The 24,162-nt window shown below is 48.4% G+C and overlaps 1 protein-coding gene across 1 annotated transcript in view; it reads left to right on the top strand.

Annotated features, from left to right (window-relative positions):
* Window positions 1-24,162, top strand: part of IQCH (IQ motif containing H) — an 846,786-nt gene that overhangs the window by 103,316 nt on the left and 719,308 nt on the right. The window contains exons 3-4 of the mRNA XM_085644600.1: window positions 4,415-4,512; window positions 21,797-21,920. Of these exons, the coding sequence (XP_085500726.1) occupies window positions 4,415-4,512; window positions 21,797-21,920 (222 nt within the window). The remainder of the gene's footprint in view (window positions 1-4,414; window positions 4,513-21,796; window positions 21,921-24,162) is intronic.

The raw sequence follows: 24,162 nt of genomic DNA, 5'->3' as shown, positions 1-24,162 counted from the left end.
GGGTAAGTCTGGTTTCGTACAGTTGGGCTTCCCGTGTCCGCGCAGCAGCTATAGCCGTGAGGGTGCCCCGTATCGTGGCCTTGAAGGCATCCCATAAGAGGGGGAGGGGAGTCTCCGGCAACTCGTTATGCTCGAAGTATTCCAATATGGCCGTCTTTATTTCCTCCCTGTCTACCGGGTCCCGTAGGGCGTGATCCGGGAACCGCCAGCGGCGTGGACCGGAGGTACGAGTGGAGCGCTCGTGGAGTAACACCTCCACACGGGCATGATCGGAGACCGAAATGCTCGAGTGTGAAGCCGACATAGTGTCTGGGATCAGGGAGTGGGAGACAAAGAGCATGTCGATGCGAGAGTAGGAGCGGTGTGCATGTGAGTAAAAGGTGAAGTCCTTCAGCCCCGGGGAGTGATAACGCCACACATCTACCAAGGTCAAAGCAGTAAGGGATTTTTTCACAGTGGCCGACAGGGCCCCCACGCCATGGAAGCCTCTCCCACAACGATCTAGCTCCGCGTCCCAAACCAGATTGAAGTCCCCCCCCACTATAAGGTCCGAGCTCACCGGGTCAAGATACTCCCGGATGACCCCGCGCAGGAAGGCATCCTGCCCCTGATTGGGTGCATAAAGATTACATAGCGTGAGCCTACGGTGCCCCCTCGTGAGCTCCACCCTCAGGACCCGGCCCGCAGTGTCTCTACGCACCTGTGTGTCCCCATGACAGAATCCCGCCCGGCAGAAGATAGCAACCCCCGCTGTCTTAGTGGCCGCGGATGCCCAAAACCTATGGGGAAAGCGCGGATGGGCCATACGACCCACATCAGCCTGTAGAAGGTGCGTCTCCTGCAGAAATACTATGTCGGCACCCTGTTGGAGCAGATACCTCCAGATCTGATGTCGCTTGCTAGGTGAGTTGAGCCCCTTCACGTTCAAAGAGACGACCTTCCAGGAGGGTACTGTAGTCATAGACATGGGTCAACATGCGCAGTTGTCCCCCCCGCCGCCCCCAGCCCATCCACAGAGCCCCCCCGCCAGAGGGTTAGGAAGTAAAGAGGGAGAGAGGCGAGAAAGTAGGAGCAAACAAAAGAACCAAAACCACAGAACGGCCAACATGGCCAACAAGGTCTATTCCAGTCTAGGGAGTGGCCAGGCACTTCGGCACAGGCTATCCCGGAGATGTCACTCTCCCAGGAATAGTGGTGGGGGTCCGTCGGCACTGCTGCCATTCACCAAGTTAGAAGGAGCCCCGGGCCACCGCCCGGCATCAGGAGCTGTAACACCGATCGCAGTGAGGGGGCCGCAATCTCTCTCCCCACAAACGGCTGGTAGCCCCAGAGAGGGCCATCTCGCTTTCTCGAGAAGGAAGGAGCCAGAGTCGCAAGCCCGGAAGTTCACTGGGGAGCGGGCTCCTGTGATCCCGCCGGCGACGATCCGGCCTCCAGGGACCGAATGTGGCGTATGATGTCCTGCTTGTCCCTCGAGGATCGACTAGCAGCAGGGGAGGGAGATCGCCCCGCCCGGCGCACCCTGGACCAGCTAGGCTTAAGCGAGGCACGAGGCCCCGCGGCACCGCGCACCGGGCTGGCCGGAGGGGAGTCCGGGATCTGAAGCAGCTGCGCGGCCTCCCTGTAGGACCGCAGCACCCGTCGTCTGGACTCCCAGTGGAAGATGAGGGCGAAGGGATGTCCCCATTGATAGCGAATGTTGAGGTCTCGCAGCTTGTCCGTAACCGGCCGGAAGGCCCGCCTGCGCCGGAGTGTCGTGGGGGCCAGGTCCTGAAACAGCTGGATCGTAGCCCCGTTGTATTTGATATCCGTCCTGTCCCTGGTCGCCTTGATGATAGCCTCCTTTTCGACAAAGAAGTGGACCCGCGTCAGGATGTCGGGAATCAAACCTGGTCTCCCGGGCAGGCCAGAGACTCGGTGGGCCCTATCCAGAGTCGGCGGAGAGGCGTCATCATCCCCCCGGAGTTCATGCAGAAGGTCCGCCACAAATGTCATGATATCCGCCCCCTCCGCGCCAATCGGGACGCCCCGAATGTGAATGTTGTTGCGGCGCCCCCTATTTTCCAGGTCCTCCTGCCTGATCTGTAGCTCGACATTCTGCTCCTCCAGGGCCGCTATCCTCTGCCACAAGCGCTCCTGGTCCTCCGTGCGAGCGTCCAGGGTCTTCTCCATGTCGTCGACCCTGTCCCCGAGCTCTCCCACATCTTTCCGGAGCTCCTTGACACAGGCCTGAACCTCCGTGCGCAGCGAGCCGATTTCAGACTTGAGGTCCTGCATGAAGAGCGCCATGAAGGACTGTGTCACTGGCTCCGCCGACCCACCAGCCCCCAGCGCCTGCGAGCCCGTCGGCGCCCCTCCAGGCTTATTCCAAAGGTCCTTCACTGTGGTATCTTTCGTGGGCGCCGATGAGTCTTTTCCCGGCTTGGTGCGCGTCATTATGCAGGTATACGCCGCCTCTACAGGGAGGCCCCAGCCGTAGATCAGGCCGTCCACTCAGGGCCCCCGGAGGGCCAACCAGCGTCTAAGGGCGCACAAGCCAGGCCGTGTCGCGTCCGATGTAGGGCTGTCCCACACTCCAAGCCGCGGGCCCAATCGCAGCGCCGCAGCGCAGGCGTTCCAGGAGCAGCAGTGGACCAAGGTCCCGCGGCCCACACCGATACGATTCGCCCTCAGGGCACGGATGTCGCCAGGTCCCCGGGCCCACCAGACTCCGACCCGGGGCCTTCCCCACTCTCGCAGGCAGCGAACAGCACAGTGTCAGGAGCACTGAGGAGCGCGTCTTCCCCGCAGCTCAACAACCACGCAGGGGGGCCCGACAGCCAAGCGGTCCCGCCGTCTCAAGTCCCGCTAGCGCCTCACCGCTCAGCCCCTCTCTTCTTTAATGTCCAGCAGGGGAGGCGAGCCAGCATCCAGGGCCCAGTCCGGCGCTCGGTTACACGGCCACCACCCGCGAGGATCGACCAGCCAGGCCGCCCCCGGTCCGGGGCTCCAGTTCAGGGCCGCAGTGATATCCCCCGCTCTAGACCTCCAAGCGCTTCCACCGCAGTCGCCGCCACCGCGAGGACAGCACTCCCAGGGGCACTCTAGCGCTCGGGCCCACCTCCGCCGGGGCTCCTCCCGCTACCTCAGTCTTTCCGCCCCCTCCGGTGTCCGGGTGAACCGCCCCGCGGGCCGATGCCTCCCGCCGACCTCCTCACCTCAAGCGGAGTCCAGCGCAGCGGAGACCAGCGCTCAATTGCAGGGGCCGCAGCTTCAGAGGCACAGGGTCCCAAAATGGCGGACCCGCCCACCGGAGCAGTCTTCCCAGCGCCTCCTCCTTCAGCCGGTACCAGGGAGTCCCGGCCCCCGCTCCCAGACGCCTCCGATCACTCCCAGGATGGCCAGACAGCTCTCTCAGCAGGCTCAAGCTCCCGGGCAGTCCGCGGGAACCTGCACCGCTCCCCAGCGCAGATCGCGCAAAATGGCGGCCGTCTCCTCAGCGCCCGGGAGCGCCCCAGTGTCCAGCCTCCGGTGCCGCCAGCCGCACTCCTCGAGCCCGCCACATTATTCAGCGGCAGCCCACTCCGGTTCCGCCGACCTCTCGCACCTAGGGGAGGCCGTATACCGGCTGTCCAAGTGCCGTAGGAAGCTCGTTTAGCCAGCGGCAGCCCGGAGCTCCAGCAGCCCACGTCCTACTCCATGCTCGGCTTGGCCACGCCCCCCCGTTAAACACTTTTTATGCCTTGCCTGTTTCACTGCTAACAATTGCAATGTTATTGTGTTAAGATGCATTGGAATTTTTATGTGTCCTGCTTGATGTTCACTCGGACCACGTTCATAGTGAATTGATGTTGTTCATGTTTGTTTTGTTTTTGTTATGACCTAGACACTAAGGTCCATCAGAACCGCCAGGCCCCTTCCCAGGTTTCCAACCCATCCTAGTAAAGGAACAATTATGGCAAAACGTACTGATGAGGTCCACCACATCATAGCTTTGCGTTAAACCATCCACGATGATGTAGATCCTGTACTATGTCCCACACCTACAGGAAGCCTTGACACCATGCCCTTTCTTCCTTCCCTTCAGAAAGAAGCGGTTGGCATGGGGCTTCCTTCATGGCATCAGCAGAGTCATGGTTTAGCGTGCTGGACTCGCCCCACCAGGCTTAATGCAGAAGGTGCCATCGCCATCACCATCACCCAGTATGTGTTAAGTTCATTCTTTTTGTGATGTTCTCATTGACTTCAGTATCGAAGGCTGGAAGTGTCCTTTCACTCTTGCATACACAGTTTAGCATAGCGCGCACAAAGGACTAGCTAATGCTTTCAGTAAATGTGGAACATAAGCCTTATAGTTTCTCTGTGTTGCGTGCACATTTGAGTTAATAGTTTTATGATGGATGCGACAGTTTGAGCTTTCCCCTTCCTTCCACAGAAGCACACCGAAGAGTATCTGCACACATTAAATAGCCGTGTCCTAACGATTGCTTCTGCAGAAGCCAGGGAAAAGAATTCTCATCAGCCTTCGAAATGGTGAGTAGACCCTCTCTTTCCCTTCTCACTGTTGTTTGTTCAGAGTGGCTCCTTTGTGCCCTTATCAGAATCTGGCACCTTTGTTACTTGAATCTTTTCAGAAATGAGACACCCACCTCTGTGTTGAACTTGGCCCTTTTTGCATGGTTATCCCCAAACGTTTTCCTTCTTCCTCCTATTTTTTCCTGATCTGTTGTTGTTGGCTATAGGACTCTGGACACTTTACCACTTCTAATCAGTGCTAAAGGGCATATGCTCTCTGTGTAAATTGAGAACATGACTGGTTATCCATGATTGGCATATTTGATTTACTGATAAGCCTCTACTAAAGTGTACTGAGTACGCCAGGGCCTTTAAATCAAATGCTACTAGGGGGCCTGCAGCACTGATTGTGCCACTCACATGAGTAGCCCTGAAAAGGTATCTCGGACCTGCCACTGCGCAGTTTGTTAACTGCCATGTCGACGTGGCAAGTGCACTCACTTGCCAGGCCCTAACCTTCCCTTTTCTTACATGTAAGGCACCCCTATGGTAGACTCAAGGTACCCCCCCCCCCTCCAGGCAGGGTGCAGTGTATGTGAAAGGTAGGGCATGTACTGGTGTGTGTGACATGTCCTGATAGTGAAATATTGATACCGTGGTGCAAGAAGAATCGCCGCGCTTCGCTGCACCACTGCCGAAACGGACGCAGCAGCTGTCGCCGCTGCAAGAAACGACGCATCGAGGGAGTGCACCTGAAGAAACCGATGCTCCAACGCTCGACGCTGCTGCACCGATCGCGGCCACATCCCGGATTTCCACACATCGTACCTGTTCGGCAAGCTTTCCCGACGTATCACCCGTTGACCAGAATCATGTTGGAGTCGACGCATCACTTCCCCGATGAAAATGGCCCGAACCCCCACACCAAACCCCGACTTACCATTTGAGCCGATGTGGTGGTCTCCATTCCTCTTGTGTCCTGATGCTGACTGCAAAGGCTGGAAGAGAAATCCAACAATGAAAGCAAACTGTTATTCCTTTTCTCAGGACGAACAAGAAACAGTACAACAAACGGACCAATCCAGAAGCGGGGGTGTGCCGTGGCCTACCCAATCCACAATCCTGGGAGGAGGAGAAGAGGAAACCGACGAGGGCCGCTGAGGAAGACGGCGCCGGGAAGGACGTCACCAGAGAAGCAGCCCCGGAAAGAGAATTCGCCAGGAGAGACGCAGCTGGGGAAGACGCCATCGAAGAGGACGCCAAAGCAGGAGAAGCTGAAGCTGAGGGAACTACGGACGTGTGGAGCGAGGAGTGGTGGTCCCCTGAGGACGAGCTGGAGCCGCTGCAACTGTGGAGAGTTGCGGCAAGGGATGCCTCCTGGGATCCCTTCCAGAGCACCAGAACTCCTAGAGGGAAACGAAAGAAGGAGAAATAAGTGAAATAACTTCTAATCGCCTAGAGACATTACCTGGGAAAAGAACCCCACTGTTATACATTGATATATTATTTGGAGAGAACTCCCACTTTTATGCTTTAAGTTAATAATTTGGAATAAGAACACTCCAATATTACACGCATGCGGCCTTCTCGGTTCTGTTTCTGCCCATCCCTCCCACAGGTGGTGTCAGAAGTGGGATCGGGGGAAATGGAAGCCATTGTAACCTAAATGGTGGAAGGGCATGAAAGTTTGGAGAAATTCATGGAGAGATTCCTGGTGGTAGCTGAGGCAGACCGAGAAAAACTGCACAAGACCCTACCAGGGCAAGGTCAGACGCAGGAAACAGTATTAGGGAAATTGGCAGAGGTGCTTGGACAACCGCGAGGCCACACCACCCCACCCTCTGTAGTAGTTCAAAAGTATGTTCCAGGGGAGGATCCAGACTTCTTCTTCTCTTATTTTGAGAGAATGATCAGAGCTGCCATGTGGCCTGAAGACAAGTGGGGACAATATCTGGGCCCTCTTCTGGCCGGAAACCTCCAGTCAGCATACCAAGCAGCCAATCCCCTTGGCACTACCCAATATCATGAGATAAAACTGAGTATTCTGGAACGCATGGGTATAGATGAAGAAATGTGTAGGATCAGGCTAAGGCAAATCAAGGAAGGACCACAGGAAACTCCCAGGGCTCTATATTATAGAATAAGAGCTATGGCCGAGAGATGACTCAAACCCTTAGCATCTTCCAAAGAAGAAATATTGGGGAAGATATTTCTGGAACAGTTTCACACTTCCTTACATCCTCGCATACAACGATGGGTCCGTCAACATGCCCACCTTACTCTAGAGAAGGCCGTAGAAATAGCTACTGCCTTTAACAGAGCCCAGGAACTGCAAAAGGGACGGGAAGAAGGTTCTTGGAAACATCCCAGAGGAGTGCCATCTAAAACAGCTAAGCTCCTCCCTAACACCCAGCAACCAGAGACTGTAACCCTAGTGCCAGGGCCCTTGCCTACATCAACTCGACCACCACCCCACTAGGTACCCCAATGCTTTGAGTGTGGGGTTTTTGACCATACCGCTCGTTCCTGCCCTCAGAGGGAAGAACCCATGGATGTGGGGTACATTTGAGTCCTCTATTGCTCGACTAATGATGACACCCTGCCTTATCATAGGAAGGTGATGATTAATGGGGAGCTGAATGAAGTTCTGATTGACACAGTATGTTTGCAAAGCTTAATGAGACCCCAAGCTGTTCCCGGAGGGTTTCCTCATACGACCTGAATTGTTAAAATACAGTGTGTCCATGGGGATAGCAAGACATACCCCATGGCAGAAGTACCCATCCAACATCAACCCTCCACCCCCCGTTCCCTTGCGGGTAGGCCTGATCCCAAAATTGCCTGAACCTATAGTCCTAGGTAACGATTACCCCTCTATAGACAGTCTACTGAACGTGAATTGGAAGGAAGGAGCTGAGTGGAAAGAAACGGCCCCTTTTTCACAGGTCTAGGATCATGAATGGATCATAGAAAAAGCTATACTCAACTGGTCTGAACTTATAATGGGTGTGAACTGTGGAACCACAATAGAAACTTTCATTCCACCTAACGAGAAGACCTTACTCTCCAAGAAGCATGGAAACAGGCTACAGAACAGGAAGACCCTCATCAAGTAGGTCCTCAATTTTTTGTGCGTCAAGGGCTATTGTACCGGAAGGGAGGAAAGAACATGCCGATCCAGCTGTTAGTGCCCCAACCTTTCTGAGAAAAAGTATTGTTTTTGGCACATAACCATCTTTTAGGGGGACATTTTAGAGCAGACAAAGCTGAGAAAGCCATCCTAGACAGGTTTTATTGACCTGGGATATACCAACAAGTTTGAAAATACTGCAAGGAATGCCCTATTTCCCAGAAGAATAGCGGATTTATACTCCCACGAGTCCCCTAAAGACCCCTACCAATAATAGACTAACCTTTCGCCAGGGTAGGGATGGATATACTAGGTCCTCTTCTCCCTTCCCTTAGTGGGTATTGTTATGTGTAGACTACGCTACTAGATTCCCCGAAGCAGTGGCCCTAAGACATCCCAACACTACACAAGTTGCCAATGCTATGATTACTATTTTTTCCCCGATTTGGATTCCCAAAAGAGATTATCAAAAAATGGGCCCGAACCCTCACACCAAACCCCGACTTACCATCTGAGCCGATGCAGTGGTTTCCATTGCTCTCGTGTGCTGACTCTGACAGCAATGGCTGGAAGAGAAACCAAACAATGAAAACGGACTGTTATTTGTTTTCTCAGGACGAACAAGAAACACCACAACAGTTGTCATCCGCGGACTACAGTGGGCGCCGGGATGGGAAGATCGTATATCCCTCTACGCCGACGACGTTCTCCTTTATCTGGCCTCCCCCAAGAGATCCCTTAATGTGCTGCTCGACATCCTTGACGTCTTTGGCAGATATTCCGGGTACCGGATAAACTGGCAGAAGTCTCTCATATATGTCCTCAGTGGAGACTCCCCGCAACTACCTCGCAATTGCCCGATGTCTGTGGCCACGGACGGATTCAAATATTTAGGCATCTTTATTTCCCTTGATACGGCACTCCGATACTCACGCAACTTGATCCCACCCCTACAACGACTTAAAAGCGATATCGCACACTGGAGAAAACTTCCTATCTCCATGTTGGGCAAGGCTGCGTTGTTCAAAATGATGTCCCTGCCTCGCTTCCTCTATGCACTTCAAAACACGGCTGACCCTGTACCTACCTCGTATTTTAAAGAGGTAGAAGGCCTGCAGAGAGACCTCCTTTGGGGTGGACGGCCTCGAATTGCCTTACCAAAGCTCACGCTTGGGTGGTATGATGGGGGAATCGGATTGCCGGACATTAAAAAATATTATTGGGCGGCCCATCTCCTAGCCATTAATCATGGCACCTATGGCCCCCCCGACGCCCCGGGTTACCGTATGGACCACTGGCTCCTTCCCGGCGGGGCCTACGGCCGAGCATTATACTCCGCACCGGGTGGGTTCCCCTTAACAGGGCCCACCAAGCACACAGTTAAAATATGGCACGATGCGGCAAAATCACTGGGTTGGGCCAACAGACTAACGCTAGCGACCCAGTTGTGGGACTCACAAAAACTAGGGTACTTGGGCGACTCATAGGGGTTTGACAAATGGGACCTTATCGGTATATCTACTATCGGCGATCTTTGGGTTGCGGAGGCAGTCAAGCCATTTATCACACTCCAGACTCAATACTCACTGGCTGATTCAGAGTTGTTTAGATACCTTCAGGTCCGACATGCGCTGCAGGCCGCGATACCAAGAGATGACACCTTACCGAAGTACTCCCCGCTGGAAGACCGACTCCTAGATGGGTACCTCCCTGAGTGAGCCATATCACTTACGTATAAGAAAATAATCAATAACATGAGTGACCCCCTGACTCTTCTGCGAGAGAGGTGGACCGAGGACGGAATAGAACTGGACGACGAGGGGTGGCAGGCAGCGACCTCGTCCCCTAAAACTGTAGCAATTTCGGCACGACTCCGCCTAGTACAGTTAAAAATCCTGCACAGAATATATATAACAGGGCCTCAATTGATGCACATGGGGGGGCACACGGATGGGTCTTGTAGACGGGGGTGCTCCCAGCCGGGCATTTTCATACATATCCTCTGGCATTGCAGGTTCATTCAGGAGTACTGGCACAAGATACACTCAATCATTAGTGAAACCCTAGAGATTGAAATCCGACCGGAGGCTCCTAGATGCCTCCTAAATATCTGGGAACCCACAGATCTCAATGCCTATGCAGTACAATGGGTTACACTTGCTTGCATGATTGCAAAGAGAAATATCGCCCAGCTCTGGGGGGCATCCAAGGCACCTACAATAACGGACTGGAAAAAGGACTTGGGCTGGTGTATGCAACGAGAAAAATCAGTATTCATTACGAGGGGCTGCCCCCAGAAATGGTCCAAGATTTGGACCCCCTGGAATTTATATAGAGGCGAAATATGTACCCCCCCCAGACTTCATGATGTAGATGTCTCCCCCTCTCCGTGACTTCAAAAAATGTCACTACACTTTGTATTGATAAATCCTTGTGCTTGCATCTGCCTATGCTGTAATGCTGTGATACTATGCCTTGATGTCGGTGTTTTCTAAATAAAAAGAGTTTATAAAAAATAAAAAAAATAAACAGCACAACAAACGGACCAATCCGGAAGTGGGGTGTGCCGCGGCCTACCCAATCCACAATCCTGGGAGAAGGAGAAAAGGAGAAGAGGAAACCGACGAGAGCCACTGAGGAAGACACCGCTGGGAAGGACGTCACCAGAGAAGCAGCCGTGGAAAGAGAATCAGCCAGGAGAGCCGCCGCCGGGGAAGATGCCATCGAAGAGGACGCCAACACAGGAAAAGCCCAAGCTCAGGGAATTCCGAATCTGTGGAGTGGGGAGTGGTGGTCCCCTGTGGCCGCGCTGGAGCCGGCACAACTCTGGAGAGTTGTGGCAAGGGGCGCCTCCTAGGACCCCTTCCAGAACACCGGAACGCCTAGAGGGAACTGGAAGAAGAAATAAGTGAAAGAACTTCTACTCACCTAGAGACATTACCAGGGAAAAGAACCCCACTGTTCTACATTGATATATTATTTGGAGAGAACTCCTAATTGGATACTTTAAGTTAATAATTTGGAATGAAAAAACACTCCAATATTACACACATATGGCCTTCGCACATCTGTTTCCGCCCATCCCTCTGACACCCCTTCAGACCAGACACTACGCATCACTTCTCCTGCATGCAGCAGAACTGTAGCATCGCCTCCCCATGGTCTCAGGAACTGATGCATCTCGTTGTGTTCTCGACGCTTCCCATCTCTGCGGCTGTTTGGCCTTGTGAATTTTGTCGCAACTGCAGGTACTTTGAGAGAAATCATGCATCCATAGTTTTCTATGGACCCAGTGGTTTGAAACCTTTTTAAAGTCAAATTCTTATTTCATGTATGTTGGATTTTTGCCATTTTGATCTTGTTCAGTTTAGATAAAGAAACTTTATTTTTCTAAAGTGGTGTGGTGTCCATTTGTGGTGGTATCACTGTATTTCTGCGTGTTTTGAGAACAAATACTTTACACATTGCCTTTGGGTTAGGCCTGTCTGCTTGTGCCAAGCTACCTAGGAGGTAGCAGGGGTTATCTCAAGTGTGTATCCCCTTTACCCTGACTAGAAGCAAGGATCCCTATTTGGACAAAGGTACCTACCTCTGCCAACCAGAGACCCCCATTTCTAACACAGTCTACAGATCACCGCCCAGAGTCCACCTGTTCCAAACACGTAAATAGGCAGGTCTGCTAGTGGCTGGTCACCTGGCATCATCCAGAGCCGAGGTCTGTCTTCTCCCGCCAGTCACAGGGACAGACTTGATAAGAACCACTGTAGATGAGACCAATCCCTTGTACCCCAAAACTTCAATCACAGCCTCATGTAACCGGAGGTAGACATGCCAGGCCACCCCTGATATGTGGCCAACTCATCTTAGTTGTGTGATAAAATTGACCGACTACCCATGCCCGACCAGCCTTTCTGTAGTGCTGGCCTGTTGCAAACTCTTCCAATTCTCCCAAATATTCTTGGAGTTCAGTTGATCACGTCAACTGAACCCCAAGAATATTTTCACTGGCTATCAATCTCCTTGAGCGTGGGATGCGACAAAGTCTCCAAACACCAAGAGAGGAATCTATAATACTTCCTATGTCCCACCCCATGCTTATCCACTGAGACACTTAGTTGAACATATGAGCACCTTCTTACAATCAGTAAGAAAATGACCCATCTTGAGAGCAGGCGCTGATGAGGCCTTTATGACTGCATGGCCTTCAGTAAAATCACGAAAACTCTCTCTTCTACGTAGGTCCCCGATATTATGAGTGGCCATCCATCTGCAGCTGTGATTCCTGTTATTCTGTTGACCGGCAAGAGGCAAATCGAATCCAACGTTTTAAGATATTAATGGTTCTTGGACTGCCAGGCCCACTGGTGACTTCCCATTTCCTTCCCATAGGCAAAATGTGTCGTCATAAGACCCTAATCTGCACCAGAGCGCTTAAGAGAGCCTACAAGTTGAGTAGAGAAATTAATCATTGTGTTAATTTCAGAACTTCTACAAGACACTGCAACATGCAGTTCTGTATGTTCCTTGACACCCTGCGACCCAAATGTAGGGAGCCTCTGGAATGGGAAGTGTTTTCTGGATCTGATGGGAACCTACTGAGTGCTAAGTTAGGTCCGTGAAAGAAGGTGAAAATGTAGAAAGTGTTGTATGCAATGTCTTCATATACAAATATCTTTCTTTTTTCATAGAACCTCTGCCTGTGTTGTGCACAGACCGATAAAACTGAAAACACACATTCACTGTAACATATAGTAATAACAAGCATTGGCATAGCCAATAGGTCTCGCCTTTGGGACCTTATAAGTGTTTAGCCATGCAACACTTGATGTTGTTGCACCAAGGATATTGTGCTGGATAACTAAACACTTATAAGGTCCCAAAGGCGAGACCTATTGGCTATGCCAATGCTTGTTTAACATTTAAATGTTTTTTTTCTCATCATTCTTGGTGTATGAGGGTAGACTGGAGAATTATTTTTTTGACAAAACAGATTAAAACTGCTACATAGAATGCCACACAACTTGTCATTCAATCATTTTTCCAGACTTAACATGTAGGCGATATCAAAGCTGAATAATGGTAAGGTTTTAAATGGAACGTAATGCTGATATTTAGCCTACTCTTAATTACTTGCCATTTTAGCAGATACGAGAACAGAGATGCAGAGAGATTTATCCCGCATCTCACAATTTGGTAAACTAGTAAAGAAATGAATAAAACCCACATGCTCTTGGTGTTACAATTGACCACGTAACCATTAATTCTGATATGTTCTCTAAGGCTTAGAATTTTTTGAGACAGGAGCAGTAATTCAATTACTTATAAAATGCATTAGTAAGATTAGCAGAATTCCGTTTATGGGTTGTACTTTAACCTAATGGAAGTGCTACTGGAATTATGCAGCAGGTGAGGACAAAATTATCCAGCAAGAATAGGCAAATTATGTCGGATAAGGCAGCTCTTTTTGTGTTGGTATTATTTCATTATTTTGCAACTTTTACTCATCGTAACACTGTATGGGAAAAGATTTCACCTCCATATTACCTGCTTAGTAACCAAATGGAGCAATTAGCAACTGAGAAATGACCTGTTAACTTTTGCGAAGGAACACGTTGCAACATTTTGAGTAACTTTTGATCTGTTTGAACTAGAAACACTTTTTTTGTTAAAACCTGCAGATTTTGCATCATGTGATGGATTATGTGGTAGATACAGCAAATCCACAGTTATGAGGAAAACGGTGCAGGCACAGAATCGCATAATTCTAATACCCGGACTAATTGATTCTCTCTGTCACACAGGCACTCCTTCTTCCGCACTCTCTTTGCTAATCATTTCATACTTTCAAAGGCACCGGTGTGTGAATAAAAACTTTAGAGGGATGGAGGGGCACAACGTGTGGGCTCATTGCTTCAATGGTTGATATTACCTGCCTTTCGAACATTTAGTACCTAATATAACTAAGTACCGGGAAAGGCCTCCATATACTGGCACTATGTGGTAGCCGACGCAGAGGGGCTACCTCAAGCACTGTACGAACACTTCTGTACCTGCTATTACACTATTGTGATATTTGTGAGAGCTCTGAAACAGACTTCAACTACGTGGAGAAATAAATAAAATTACTTAGTAAAAGCAATACATTTGGTTACCAATACTGCTTTATTCCTGGAGCCTAGTTGCTGATTAGTGAAAATCCTTCCTGTTCTGAATGAGGCAGAGACTCGAAGGGCATTGTACCAGGTTGCATTCTATTTTCAGTCCAGTAATTAAGACATGAAATGTAACAGAGTTTTAGTTTCCAGACGGGCGAAAAAAACACAAGGCTTATACAATGGATTTGACTCCTAAAAGGACGAATATAAGAATTACGTACATGTACATGGCATATCTTTCACAAGGTCCTTAAAGCCCTCCACAGACAGCACTACTATGCTAGATGATTTATGCTCCTTTTAACTGCCCTATGGCACGAACAGCGTAGGTAGGATGGCCAATGTGATCATGGCAGTATTAAAGTCTCTGACACCAAGGCTATACAGACTTCACCTTTAAGATGTACAGCTATAGCCCAAACATATGAAAGTGACTAAAGAAACCAACTAGAGAAAACGCTTTGGTCACTTATATACCTCTACCTACAAATCACCCAGATTGTGCATAAAACATGCATGATCAGTTGCCTCTTTACATAAAATGCCATTCTTAAAAAAACTAGAATGTTAAACGATAAAGGGCTCTCTGTACTTCTAAATCTAATCCAATTTACCGGCCCTCTATAAAAAAAACTAGGACAGACGATCTTGGAATGAATATTTAATAAGTTGGTATGGCCTCGCACATCTTGAATTAAGAAAGGTGGTATGTTAACTAGAGAACAAACAACTGAGCAGTGGGACAGATCATGTGCGTTTTTTACTGAAATGCCAACAGGTCTTCTTGATGCTTAGAACCCTACAGATTTAAAGATGCAGTAGGCTACTTCTCGTTCCAGGAAAATGTACGCTTCAGGCAAGTGTCATGGACGCTAAAGCCAGTTTTGAGTACATGTTTTTCCGCGGAACTGCTATGTTTACTAACGGGGAAAGGATATATTGCCCAGACTGCAGTGAACACGAGCTAAAAGAAAAGTGACTACAAAACACTAGCCACGTGGATAACTTATGCTCCTGACATTTTATCTCCTGTTTGTTTAAACAAGGGTTATTTATAAGCATGTTCTAGCAAGAGTACTTCTCGACACATGCATCAACATTGTTTCAGCAGCACCCTCCCCCAGGTGCTTAATCTACCGTATAATACGTCTGAAAGTGAATCACACACGTTACACGTCAGCTATATCTATTAACAGAAATAAGGGAACCCGTCGGAAGAATACAAAACGGGGCTTTTTGTATTTTTTTAACAAACTCACTCAGTTTCTCCCGAAAAGCTACGAGGACATCATTATATAACTGCGTGAGGCAGTTTCTAATTTTTTTTTTGTTTTGCCATCAAGGCATTACACACTGTTAGCATTTCTGAATAGATCAGTGCATGCACACGTGGGAAGAACAGCGACGGTATAGTTAAGGGAGGGTCCTTACAACTTTCGAGTCATCATCCCAGGGCTATAAAAAATAATACAACTTCATCTGAAAGACAAGTCTATTATTAACAAAGATCGCATTGATGTAAAATGCAAAAGCACGCTGTAAAAAAAAATAAGCACGGGGAAAGCAGGAGGAAAGACTGGGAACACAATTGCAGTGTCGCGCACGCTGTAAAAAACAAGGCGGAGAGAGGCATGCAAGGCTTAATGAGCCTTGACAGAAACCCACATGGCGGCTGCGCGTGTGCACGCGCGCGTGAGCGCAAGTTTGAGGCCAGCAAAAGCCTCTGGTAGCACTTTCAAAAGCCACTCACTGAATTTCTCGCAGAACAGCGCATGCTCTGGCTCAGCGAGACCTAAAAAAGGGCATTCCTACAAATACTGGAAATGGAATTCAGAAAAGCAAACCATGTGTTTTTAAAAAAAAGTTATTTTAGCGTAAAAAGTGATGGCGCTAAGGAGGAGATTCATAAAAATATGATTCTCCTTACAAACGATTTATGTATTTTTGTGGTTCCTTCATGCCAGAGCCTAAGACCATCACTTCTGGATGCTTTACAGTGTAACGAGGAGAATATAAGTACCAATGTAAGTTAAGACAGGCGAATGTTAAAAAAAATATAAAATAAATCAGCAGTAAACCAGTTTACAAAAAACATACATTAAGTTTGTAGAAGAAAGTTGATCTAGGAAAGGTAACATTAATCCATTAACCAAAATCAGGGTACCGTGGAGTGGACAAAGAAAGATAAAGTAGAACTAGCAGAAACAAAGAAGGAAATTAGGGTATAGTGGAGTAGAGAAATCTGTTAAAAAAATAAGGTGTTCAAGTTCAGATTTAAAATAAAGTGTAGAAGGGTTAGTGCAGGGAGGGGCACAATTCGAGATTTGGGGAGCGCAATCAAGAACTCTGTACTAATATGTAGTGTTTTCTAATAAAGGGTGGTCGGCTGTGTTCAGTACTAGGATTGCAGGGATGGGATCGGTTAGGTCACTGTAGGTCCAGTAGGGCAGATCCATCCAGGCTTTCAAGAGTGCTGCTGATCATGTAAAGTAACTTCATTTGGATCCATCCTGTGGAAATGTATCTTGTGTGGATATCCTGCCAATGTGGCACGGGCCTAGCCTTCTTGGAACCTGTGTTGGACGTCCAGTGACGGATGGTTTGAGGGTTTGTTTTAGAAATAGATTTGATTAACAACTTCTGAGCTATTTCTTCGATAGTGCGTGGGGTATTAGCAGATATTCCACTGTACTGAGGAGGAGAAAGACTGGTCAGAATGGAGATTCAGAGAGAGAGTTCGAAGTTAAGGATTTTAGATTCACCAAATAGAGTAAATTCCTCACATTTGGTGTCTGGGTCCACAACGTGAAAGGAAAAAGGAGTATCAGATGCCTGCCTCGAAATATCAAAGATCACCTTAATGTATTTTTGGCACAGTCAAGTTGACATTTGATTTTGTTGCCCTCGGCTGTGAAAATGTTTTTTGTAGATATTGCTGGCAATGCATAATGCGAGCTACAGGATTTTGGCAACACGTCCGTCTGTGTCCCTTAAAGACTGGAAGGTGATGTTTTTGTGTATTGAGTCGTTTCTCATTCAGTGAGGCAAATCCTTAATGCATGGTTTTCTTCTAATGAAAAGCAAGAGAGCTAACTTTCTGCCCTACAGTGATAGGAAGTAAGCTATTCGAGACAAGATGCAAAGTTTGAGTGGTGGATAAGTTTGATATCTTGGATCCAGGTTTTTATGTGGGCCAATTTTAGAAGTGTTAGTGAAATAAAGGGAGTTTGAGCGTGATCCATCCAGTCCAGAGGGATGGGGTTATCGACAGCCAGAGTGCCCTCTTTCGTAACCACAGGCCGCACCTTTGCCTTGCTTAGGCATGTTCCAGTGCTGCATAAAGTTGCTGTTGGGAGCGAAAACAGAAAAGTGAGAGACAGCAGAGCTGGTGAGATTATACTGATGGAGGTTGACGTAACCCAGAAGAGTACTGCCTGGAGAGGCCAGTAGTGGCATTAGGAGGCTCAAGGTCTAGCAATCGAGTTGGAAAAGAATGCCATTTGAAAGTTGCGGCCATTATATGTATATCTCCAGCGCCACCCCCTGGATTATCTTCCTGGTGAAGTCGACTGAAAGAACATTCAGGAGCTGGAAAAGGGTCCATGGTGCTCTGGGGGTAGTAGGCAGGCCAACTTTCATGAAAGAACAGCATGTCAAGATCAAGGGAGTTAGTGGTGTCCCCATCTCTAGGTGGTGTGTAACTGCAGATCCGCAGTTATGCTAAAATCGAAGGAGAGAGGAGCTTGACAGTTTACCAAAGGGGGAGAAATGAGAGACATTTCAATGAGATTCCTCCTTTTCATATTTCTCAAAGACAGCCGACAAGTGAAGTTGGAGGATGTATACCCTAAAGCAGTGCTTTCCAAAGTGTGTGGCGCGACACGGTAGTGTGTCGCCTCCCACCTGTGGGTGTGTCGCGCGCCGATGACGTCTGCATCCAGATTTGGGTGAATGCTTTTGCATTCGGATTCAGTGATGCATGCAGTTCGGCGTAGGCTAGGCGGAGGAAAAGCGAGAAGCGTTATGCGAGCGTGAGCCCTTGTTCCCTTTCCGGCGGTGACCTCTGCTCCCCAGGTTAATGTCCATAATTTTCTGTTTAGGCCCCCAGGATGAAATAAAACCCCTTTTCGGATGCGCGAGCGCGCGGCCTTCTCCCTTTGCCACGGTGACCTCTGCTCCCCACGTAAATGCTTCAAATTGTCAAACTCTGTTTAGGCCCCAAGATGAATTAAAACCAGTGGTCGAAGTCCCCTACTTTTCTTTTTTTAGAAATGTGTCCGGGACGGCAGAAATAGCGAAAGCTTATAGGTATCCATGCAGCCCATCGGTGGTACCTGAGATTTGCTGTAAGTGCCCAGCATTATCAGTTCAGGGTGCTACCTTTCAATGTCACCTCCATCCCAAGTTTCTTCACCATGTGGCTGGCGGTTGTCGCCGCACAGATAAGGAGGGGGCATCCACTTCTTTCCTTTACTGGATGGTAAGCTGCCAAAGAGTGTAAATCTCAACCAGTCCCTGCAGCACACTCAAGAGACCATTTTGCTTCTCCACAATCGAGGATTCACCATAAATGCAGTCAAGTCTCATTTGCAACCGCTCCATATAAAGCCTTTTGCAGGAGCAATTTTCAATGCACAAACAGCAAAGTGTTGTGTAGTTCCTAACAACCCATAGGACTTGCGCATTGTTCGGGCAACTTCAACTAAGGGCGTGGTATCAAGGCTGATTCCACACAACTTCGCCGGATATGTTGGCCTATAGACCAGCTAGCTCATAGTGCCACCGTAAGCCCCCCCCCCCCCCAACCTACCAGGGAGCAAATGGTTTCTAGCAACCACTGAACATGACATCCTTGATTCCTCAGGAATCGTGGAAACAGTATAGAACCTTTCACTCAGTCATGCTCACTTATTTTCAGAGACATATACAGAGAATACACAGTGGGATGTTTTCAAAAATATTTATTGAACCAATGCTATCCTTGCATAAAATACGTGTGCTGCAATGATGACAGAAGCAGATAAACGTGATTACAAGCACCAACAGCGTAAATAGTAAATATAGTTCTACCATGGTGCATATTACGTCACTCAATGCTTTTATTGTGTTGCTAATAACTTTGGCCCCGTTTGACAAATCTCCTCAAAGCATTTTAAAAGAGTGCTACTTTTTAACTAGGGTGCGAATGGAAAGTTTTGGCCGATTTATGAAGCGGGGGCCTAGGAAAGCGGCAGAGGAGTCCCAAAATGTGTTTTTCCCATTCATTTTTCCATGGGAAGTTTAGACACGGGTATTCACTTCTTTGGGTCATATCTGTGTGTGTATGTGAGAGAGTGTGTGCTCGAGTCTGGAAATGTCACATATTTGTATGCACATTTATGCCTAGCAAACAATAACAGACCTGGGGCTGACCAGGCTTCTCCAAATTTCAGAAGATACTTTACCATTAGTGTGGATCATGTAGTCACAGACGCAAGCTGCCTCAGTTTGGCTTCTCTAATTCTAATCTAGACATTCATTTTTAAAGCTGCGCACTTGAAAAACCATGTTCAAATAACCTGTGTTACATGCTTACCATCCTATGACTGCTCTGTTACTTGTGCACTAAAGTGAGCCTTACTATATGCTGGATTGAGATGTTTGTGTATATAACTGTAAAACTAGAGTTGATCAGTTAGCCATCAAGGTAGTGTTGCGCTCTGGTTGTTTGTACGTTCTGAAAGTCACGTTTCAAGCAAGCTGTGTTTTTTTTGCTGTTAAGTAAATGCTTTGTTTATATTTCTAACTTTCAAAATTGGTTGAGATTCCAGCTCTGTGTTTACTGCTTACTCTTCCAGTGTAAATTCATTGTCATATAGCTGGGTCTGAGCTGAGGTGGCACAGTGAGCTAAAGAATGATTATGGATTAAACCCAGTTCTGTGACTGGGGGTCAGTGTCTGCAAAGTTTCAGCGTTCCGTTCATCATCTTCTTGTGTTTGCTTCGTTGTTTTCTAGTCCAATCTTAAGTCTTTTGATATTATTGACTGGATCAGAACTAGATTATTGAAAGATAACACAGCTCGGGCAACCGTTTGATTTCCTAACCATTTTTGAGGTTTTCAGAAATGTGGTTCTCCAACTTAATTAGAATTTCCCATGGGCAATGTTGGCGTGGCTCTTCCACCTTCAATGTCATGTTTTTTCTTTTAAAAATCAGTTCAGTTCAGTTTAAAAATCAATGAATGGTTTTCGTGAGATATGTTGTGTCCCCATACATTTTGATATAGTTACAATTTATATGGCATGTAAGTATTTGTCCTTATGTCTTATATCCGGTTAATTTTACCTCAAAGTACTGAATGGAAAAACATATCACTTGTCTTAATTTCTGTTGCCTTTTGGCACGCTGCAATGAGGAAAGCAGTCCCACCTGAGTTCAATGCGCAGAGACCGGCTGATAGGTTGAATGATAGTTTTACCACTCAAAATTCCCCCTTCCTGAACGGATTTTTGTATAACTCATATTCAGCAAGGCAACAGGTGGACTTTGTGCATGGTTGAAAGGGTTGGCAGTGCGTGCGTCCCCCCCCCCTCCCTTTTTGTGCCGTAAATCACTGGGGCATGTGTCAATGTGTGCATGATTATATTCTTGTTTCAGGCCCAAACCTAACCTTCCTTACAACCAGTTTTGCCAGTCACTGTCTTTGTTAGAACAGATTCACAATTGCTTTATTAACCTTCCTGCTTTCTCAAATTTGCTTGGAAAGGCACCATTTGGCCACTAATTTGTCAAAATTTTCTCGGGGGAGCCCCCCTGAGGTGGTTTGGGCTCGTTCGCTGCACTCGCTCGCGTTACCGTGTCCCTAGTTGAAGATTCTCTAAAAGGTGTGTCACCCACATGAAAAGTTTGGAAAGCTGTGCCCTAAAGGAACAGGATGGAAGAGGATGAGAGGAAAAGTCGAATTTCACTTGAGCCACAAGGTGGCAATCTGAGCGAGACTGGGCGACTGAAGTTGGAAGGCTGGAGTAAGGACTGGGAGGGGTTAGTGATGGGACAAGCCGGAATTTTACTCATGAAAGAGGGATGTAGGATTCTCGATGGAGAGGTATTTTGGTGGTGTGTGGAGTCAGTGAGCCTTGCTGTCTGTACAGAGTAAGGGAGGCCCTGCTGAGAGGGGGTCAGCAGATACACGTTTACTCAGTCGATTACTCAGTCGTCAATTTGGGGAGAGGAATGAAGGGATGAGGAAGTATGACAGGAAGGCATGTGGGGGGCATAGTTTCTTCTAGGGTTAGAGCATAGAGATGGCAGAATAGAGCAGGGGGTGCCAGAAAGGTTGAGTGTCGGGTATAAGCATTGAGTGGAGGGAGAATGGCAAAGAGGGGATGGGCAAAGGTCAGGTTACTGTGTTGAGTATTCCAGGAAAAAGCACTAAAATAACCGCCAAGGTGAGTGGGAATAATATGGGCCAACAGCTCAGAGTTCCCAAAAGAAGAATGGTGGGGTGTGGAAAGATTGTTGGATGTGCGTAGGGTTACTGGGGATGTGGGAATCCTGCCGAACGCAATATAAAATGGTGAAAATATTTTTTCAATGACATATTCGTTAAAAATGAATAATTCTAAATTGTCCCCATCGATGATATCTCGTCGATATTTTGCGATTTCAGCATTATTTTTCGATGCTGCCAAGTAGAATCCAGAAGGAAAGATAAATTCCATTTCTAATTGATGAAGGGCGTCACGGGTGTATTTATGCCAATTTCCATATTCAGTGATGCCCGCAGGTCTCGCTGCTTGGACAGACAGGGCTGTAATTATGACGAGAGGAATGTGCTTGTTTCCTAGTTCTTTTCCAAGCAGTCTGCAGTGTGGGCACACAATGGATCTGTATAAATTATTATTGCTAACAAAGGAACTGAATAAGAACAGCTTTGCTGAGTGTGTTGCCAGGAGCGGGGTGTGTTCATAGGCCCTGCAGCCCTGGTTCCTGTGTAAATGTTTGGTAATGAGGTTGTGTTTTCCGCTGTTTCGCAGGGTGCCTCAGATGGATGCCGCTGCATGTGCCCACAAGCCGCTTCTTCACCCACAGATGCCAAATAATCGACCGCCAGCTGTTCCTCCGTCGAGCAGACCCATCCGTGTCTCTGCAGGTGTACAGGTCTGCCATTCAATGCGTGCTGGGTCTGGATTCTGTGCGCTGGGGCTGTAAGAGATAGAAAGGGGGGCAACATTCACAGAAGGTTTGGACAAAAGGGGTAGCGGTGGGCATAGGCCACCTTGGCACAGGGCGACGCAAGCTGGTGGAAGAGTCAGGGCACAAATGGGTGCATAGATGGCTTGGCTAGAAGGCACGCGGGAGAGGCCCAGAGGTTATAGATTCATCATGTGGAAAAAATGGATGCTCTGGGCATTTAGAGACTTGGTAGTAGGCAAGGGCAAACAGTGAAGATGGGCAGCCAGGGCCGTTGGCACTAGTTGCCTTGATAACTTGGACACCAGTTGTGGGCAGCAGGGGCCATAATATACCCAGAAAGCCTAAGCTTCACATGTGGACAGAAGTGGGTGCGATGAGCTTAAGCACAGTTTGCTGTCATAAGAGGGTGCAATGAATGTCTGAGCATAACTCTGTCAATAGGGGGCACACAAGGTATTACATCTTTGGGCACTAGGAAATGGAAGAGATGGCACAGAAGGTTGCAGCACTGCTCATGGATGAATGTGGGTATGATGGCTCGAGAGTGCTTGGACCAGGTCCACATACTGGAGTTTTTCAGCGCCCCTTATGAAGGGTGGCTCCCTGTTACTCCTGGGTGGACTCCTCTGATCATATAACACGTTTCCCAATATCATTTCTCATTCCTGTGTGTTGCTCCTGTCACTCTTCATGTATATATTATGGCCTATCATATTATAGTTGCTCTACTGCTGTTCCACAATCGACCCCTCAAAGTATATACTATGGCTGGTTATAGAATTCGTCTTTTTCTCTACCACTCTGGCACAGATTGTCCATGAATACGTTAATGCAGGGTTTATAATGCCCATTCCTTTTTAGGTGAACTCTTCAGATCATACACTATGGCTGGCTGTATAATGTTCCCTCATATGAGCTGATTGTATACTACCCACCCTTATGGGTTGCTCCTTTGCCGCACATGGATGGACCCTGCAGACCATGTACCATGGCTGCTAGCATCATTATGGGTTGCTCCTTTGCCGCACATGGATGGACCCTGCAGACCATGTACTATGGCTTCTAGCATCATTATGGGTTGCTCCTTTGCCGCACATGGATGGACCCTGCAGACCATGTATCATGGCTTCTAGCATCATTATGGGTTGCTCCTTTGCCGCACATGGATGGACCCTGCAGACCATGTACTATGGCTCCTAGCATAATGCCCTTTCCAGTAGGCTGCTTCCTGTTGCAGCTAAATGGACTCCTTGAAGCATATGTCTTGGCTCGTTCTATAATTCCAGGGGCGGCTCCTCCATTAGGGTGGAGGAGCGTCGCCCCTACTGTTTTTTCGCCGTGCGAGAAGCAGAAACATAAAATGGTAAAACTACCATTTTATGTTTCTGCTTCTCGCACTGCAAGAAAACAGAAGGGTTTGGCTGGAGGTGGGTGGGTGGATGGGTCTGGTTTCGGGCAGGGGAGGAGTGGCTTGCCCACTGCTGAGGGCGCTGACTCTCATGCGCACTCTGCCTTTTCTCCATCTAGGCTACATGCAGCCTACATGTAGAAAATGGCCTCCCCATAGGCGCCTGGCTGGTTGGCGTCCCGGCCAATCACAACGCTGCAATGGCAGCGTTGGGGTTGGCTTAGTGGAGGGGCGGGAGTCTGCCTGCTTCCTGTTCCTGCTGGAGGCAGGAGAGCAGGAAAACGCAGGACCTGGCGAAAGGTAGGTTTTAAAAATGTATTACACCCCCCTCCCCTCCCAACCCCACACACGATTAATGCTGGCCGCGACAATTACCTTTCTCCCTGCTGCTCCTCCACCATATACTATCACTGGTCATATAATGGTTGCCCTTCTATCTTTTTGCCGGTGACTCCTAAGAGCTAGCGCTAAGGCTGTTTGTGTGATGCTTAATTCCTTGCGCTTAGTATAGCTGACCATATGATTCCTTTTCTTAGTCTTGTAATATGTATAACAGTTTCTCCTCGGTCACTGCATGGTGAACCTCTCAGACCAATACTGTGGCTTGTTGTATAATGCCCATTGTCAGAGGTTGTCCCTTGATGCTCAGCAGTTGCCCTTTGACGTTCCTGAGAAGACTCATCAGAGCATATACCATAGCTGATTGCATTGTCCAATCCTGTTGGCTGTTCCTCTTCCACTCCTGTGTGACTCCATATGCCATATTGCACCTCCAGTGTGTAGCGCTTTTCACCTCTG

The sequence above is a fragment of the Triturus cristatus genome, chromosome 3_1 (assembly GCF_964204655.1).
Source record: "Triturus cristatus chromosome 3_1, aTriCri1.1, whole genome shotgun sequence".
In the NCBI taxonomy this organism is placed as follows: domain Eukaryota; kingdom Metazoa; phylum Chordata; class Amphibia; order Caudata; family Salamandridae; genus Triturus; species Triturus cristatus.
This window is presented reverse-complemented; position numbering and strand designations above follow the sequence as displayed.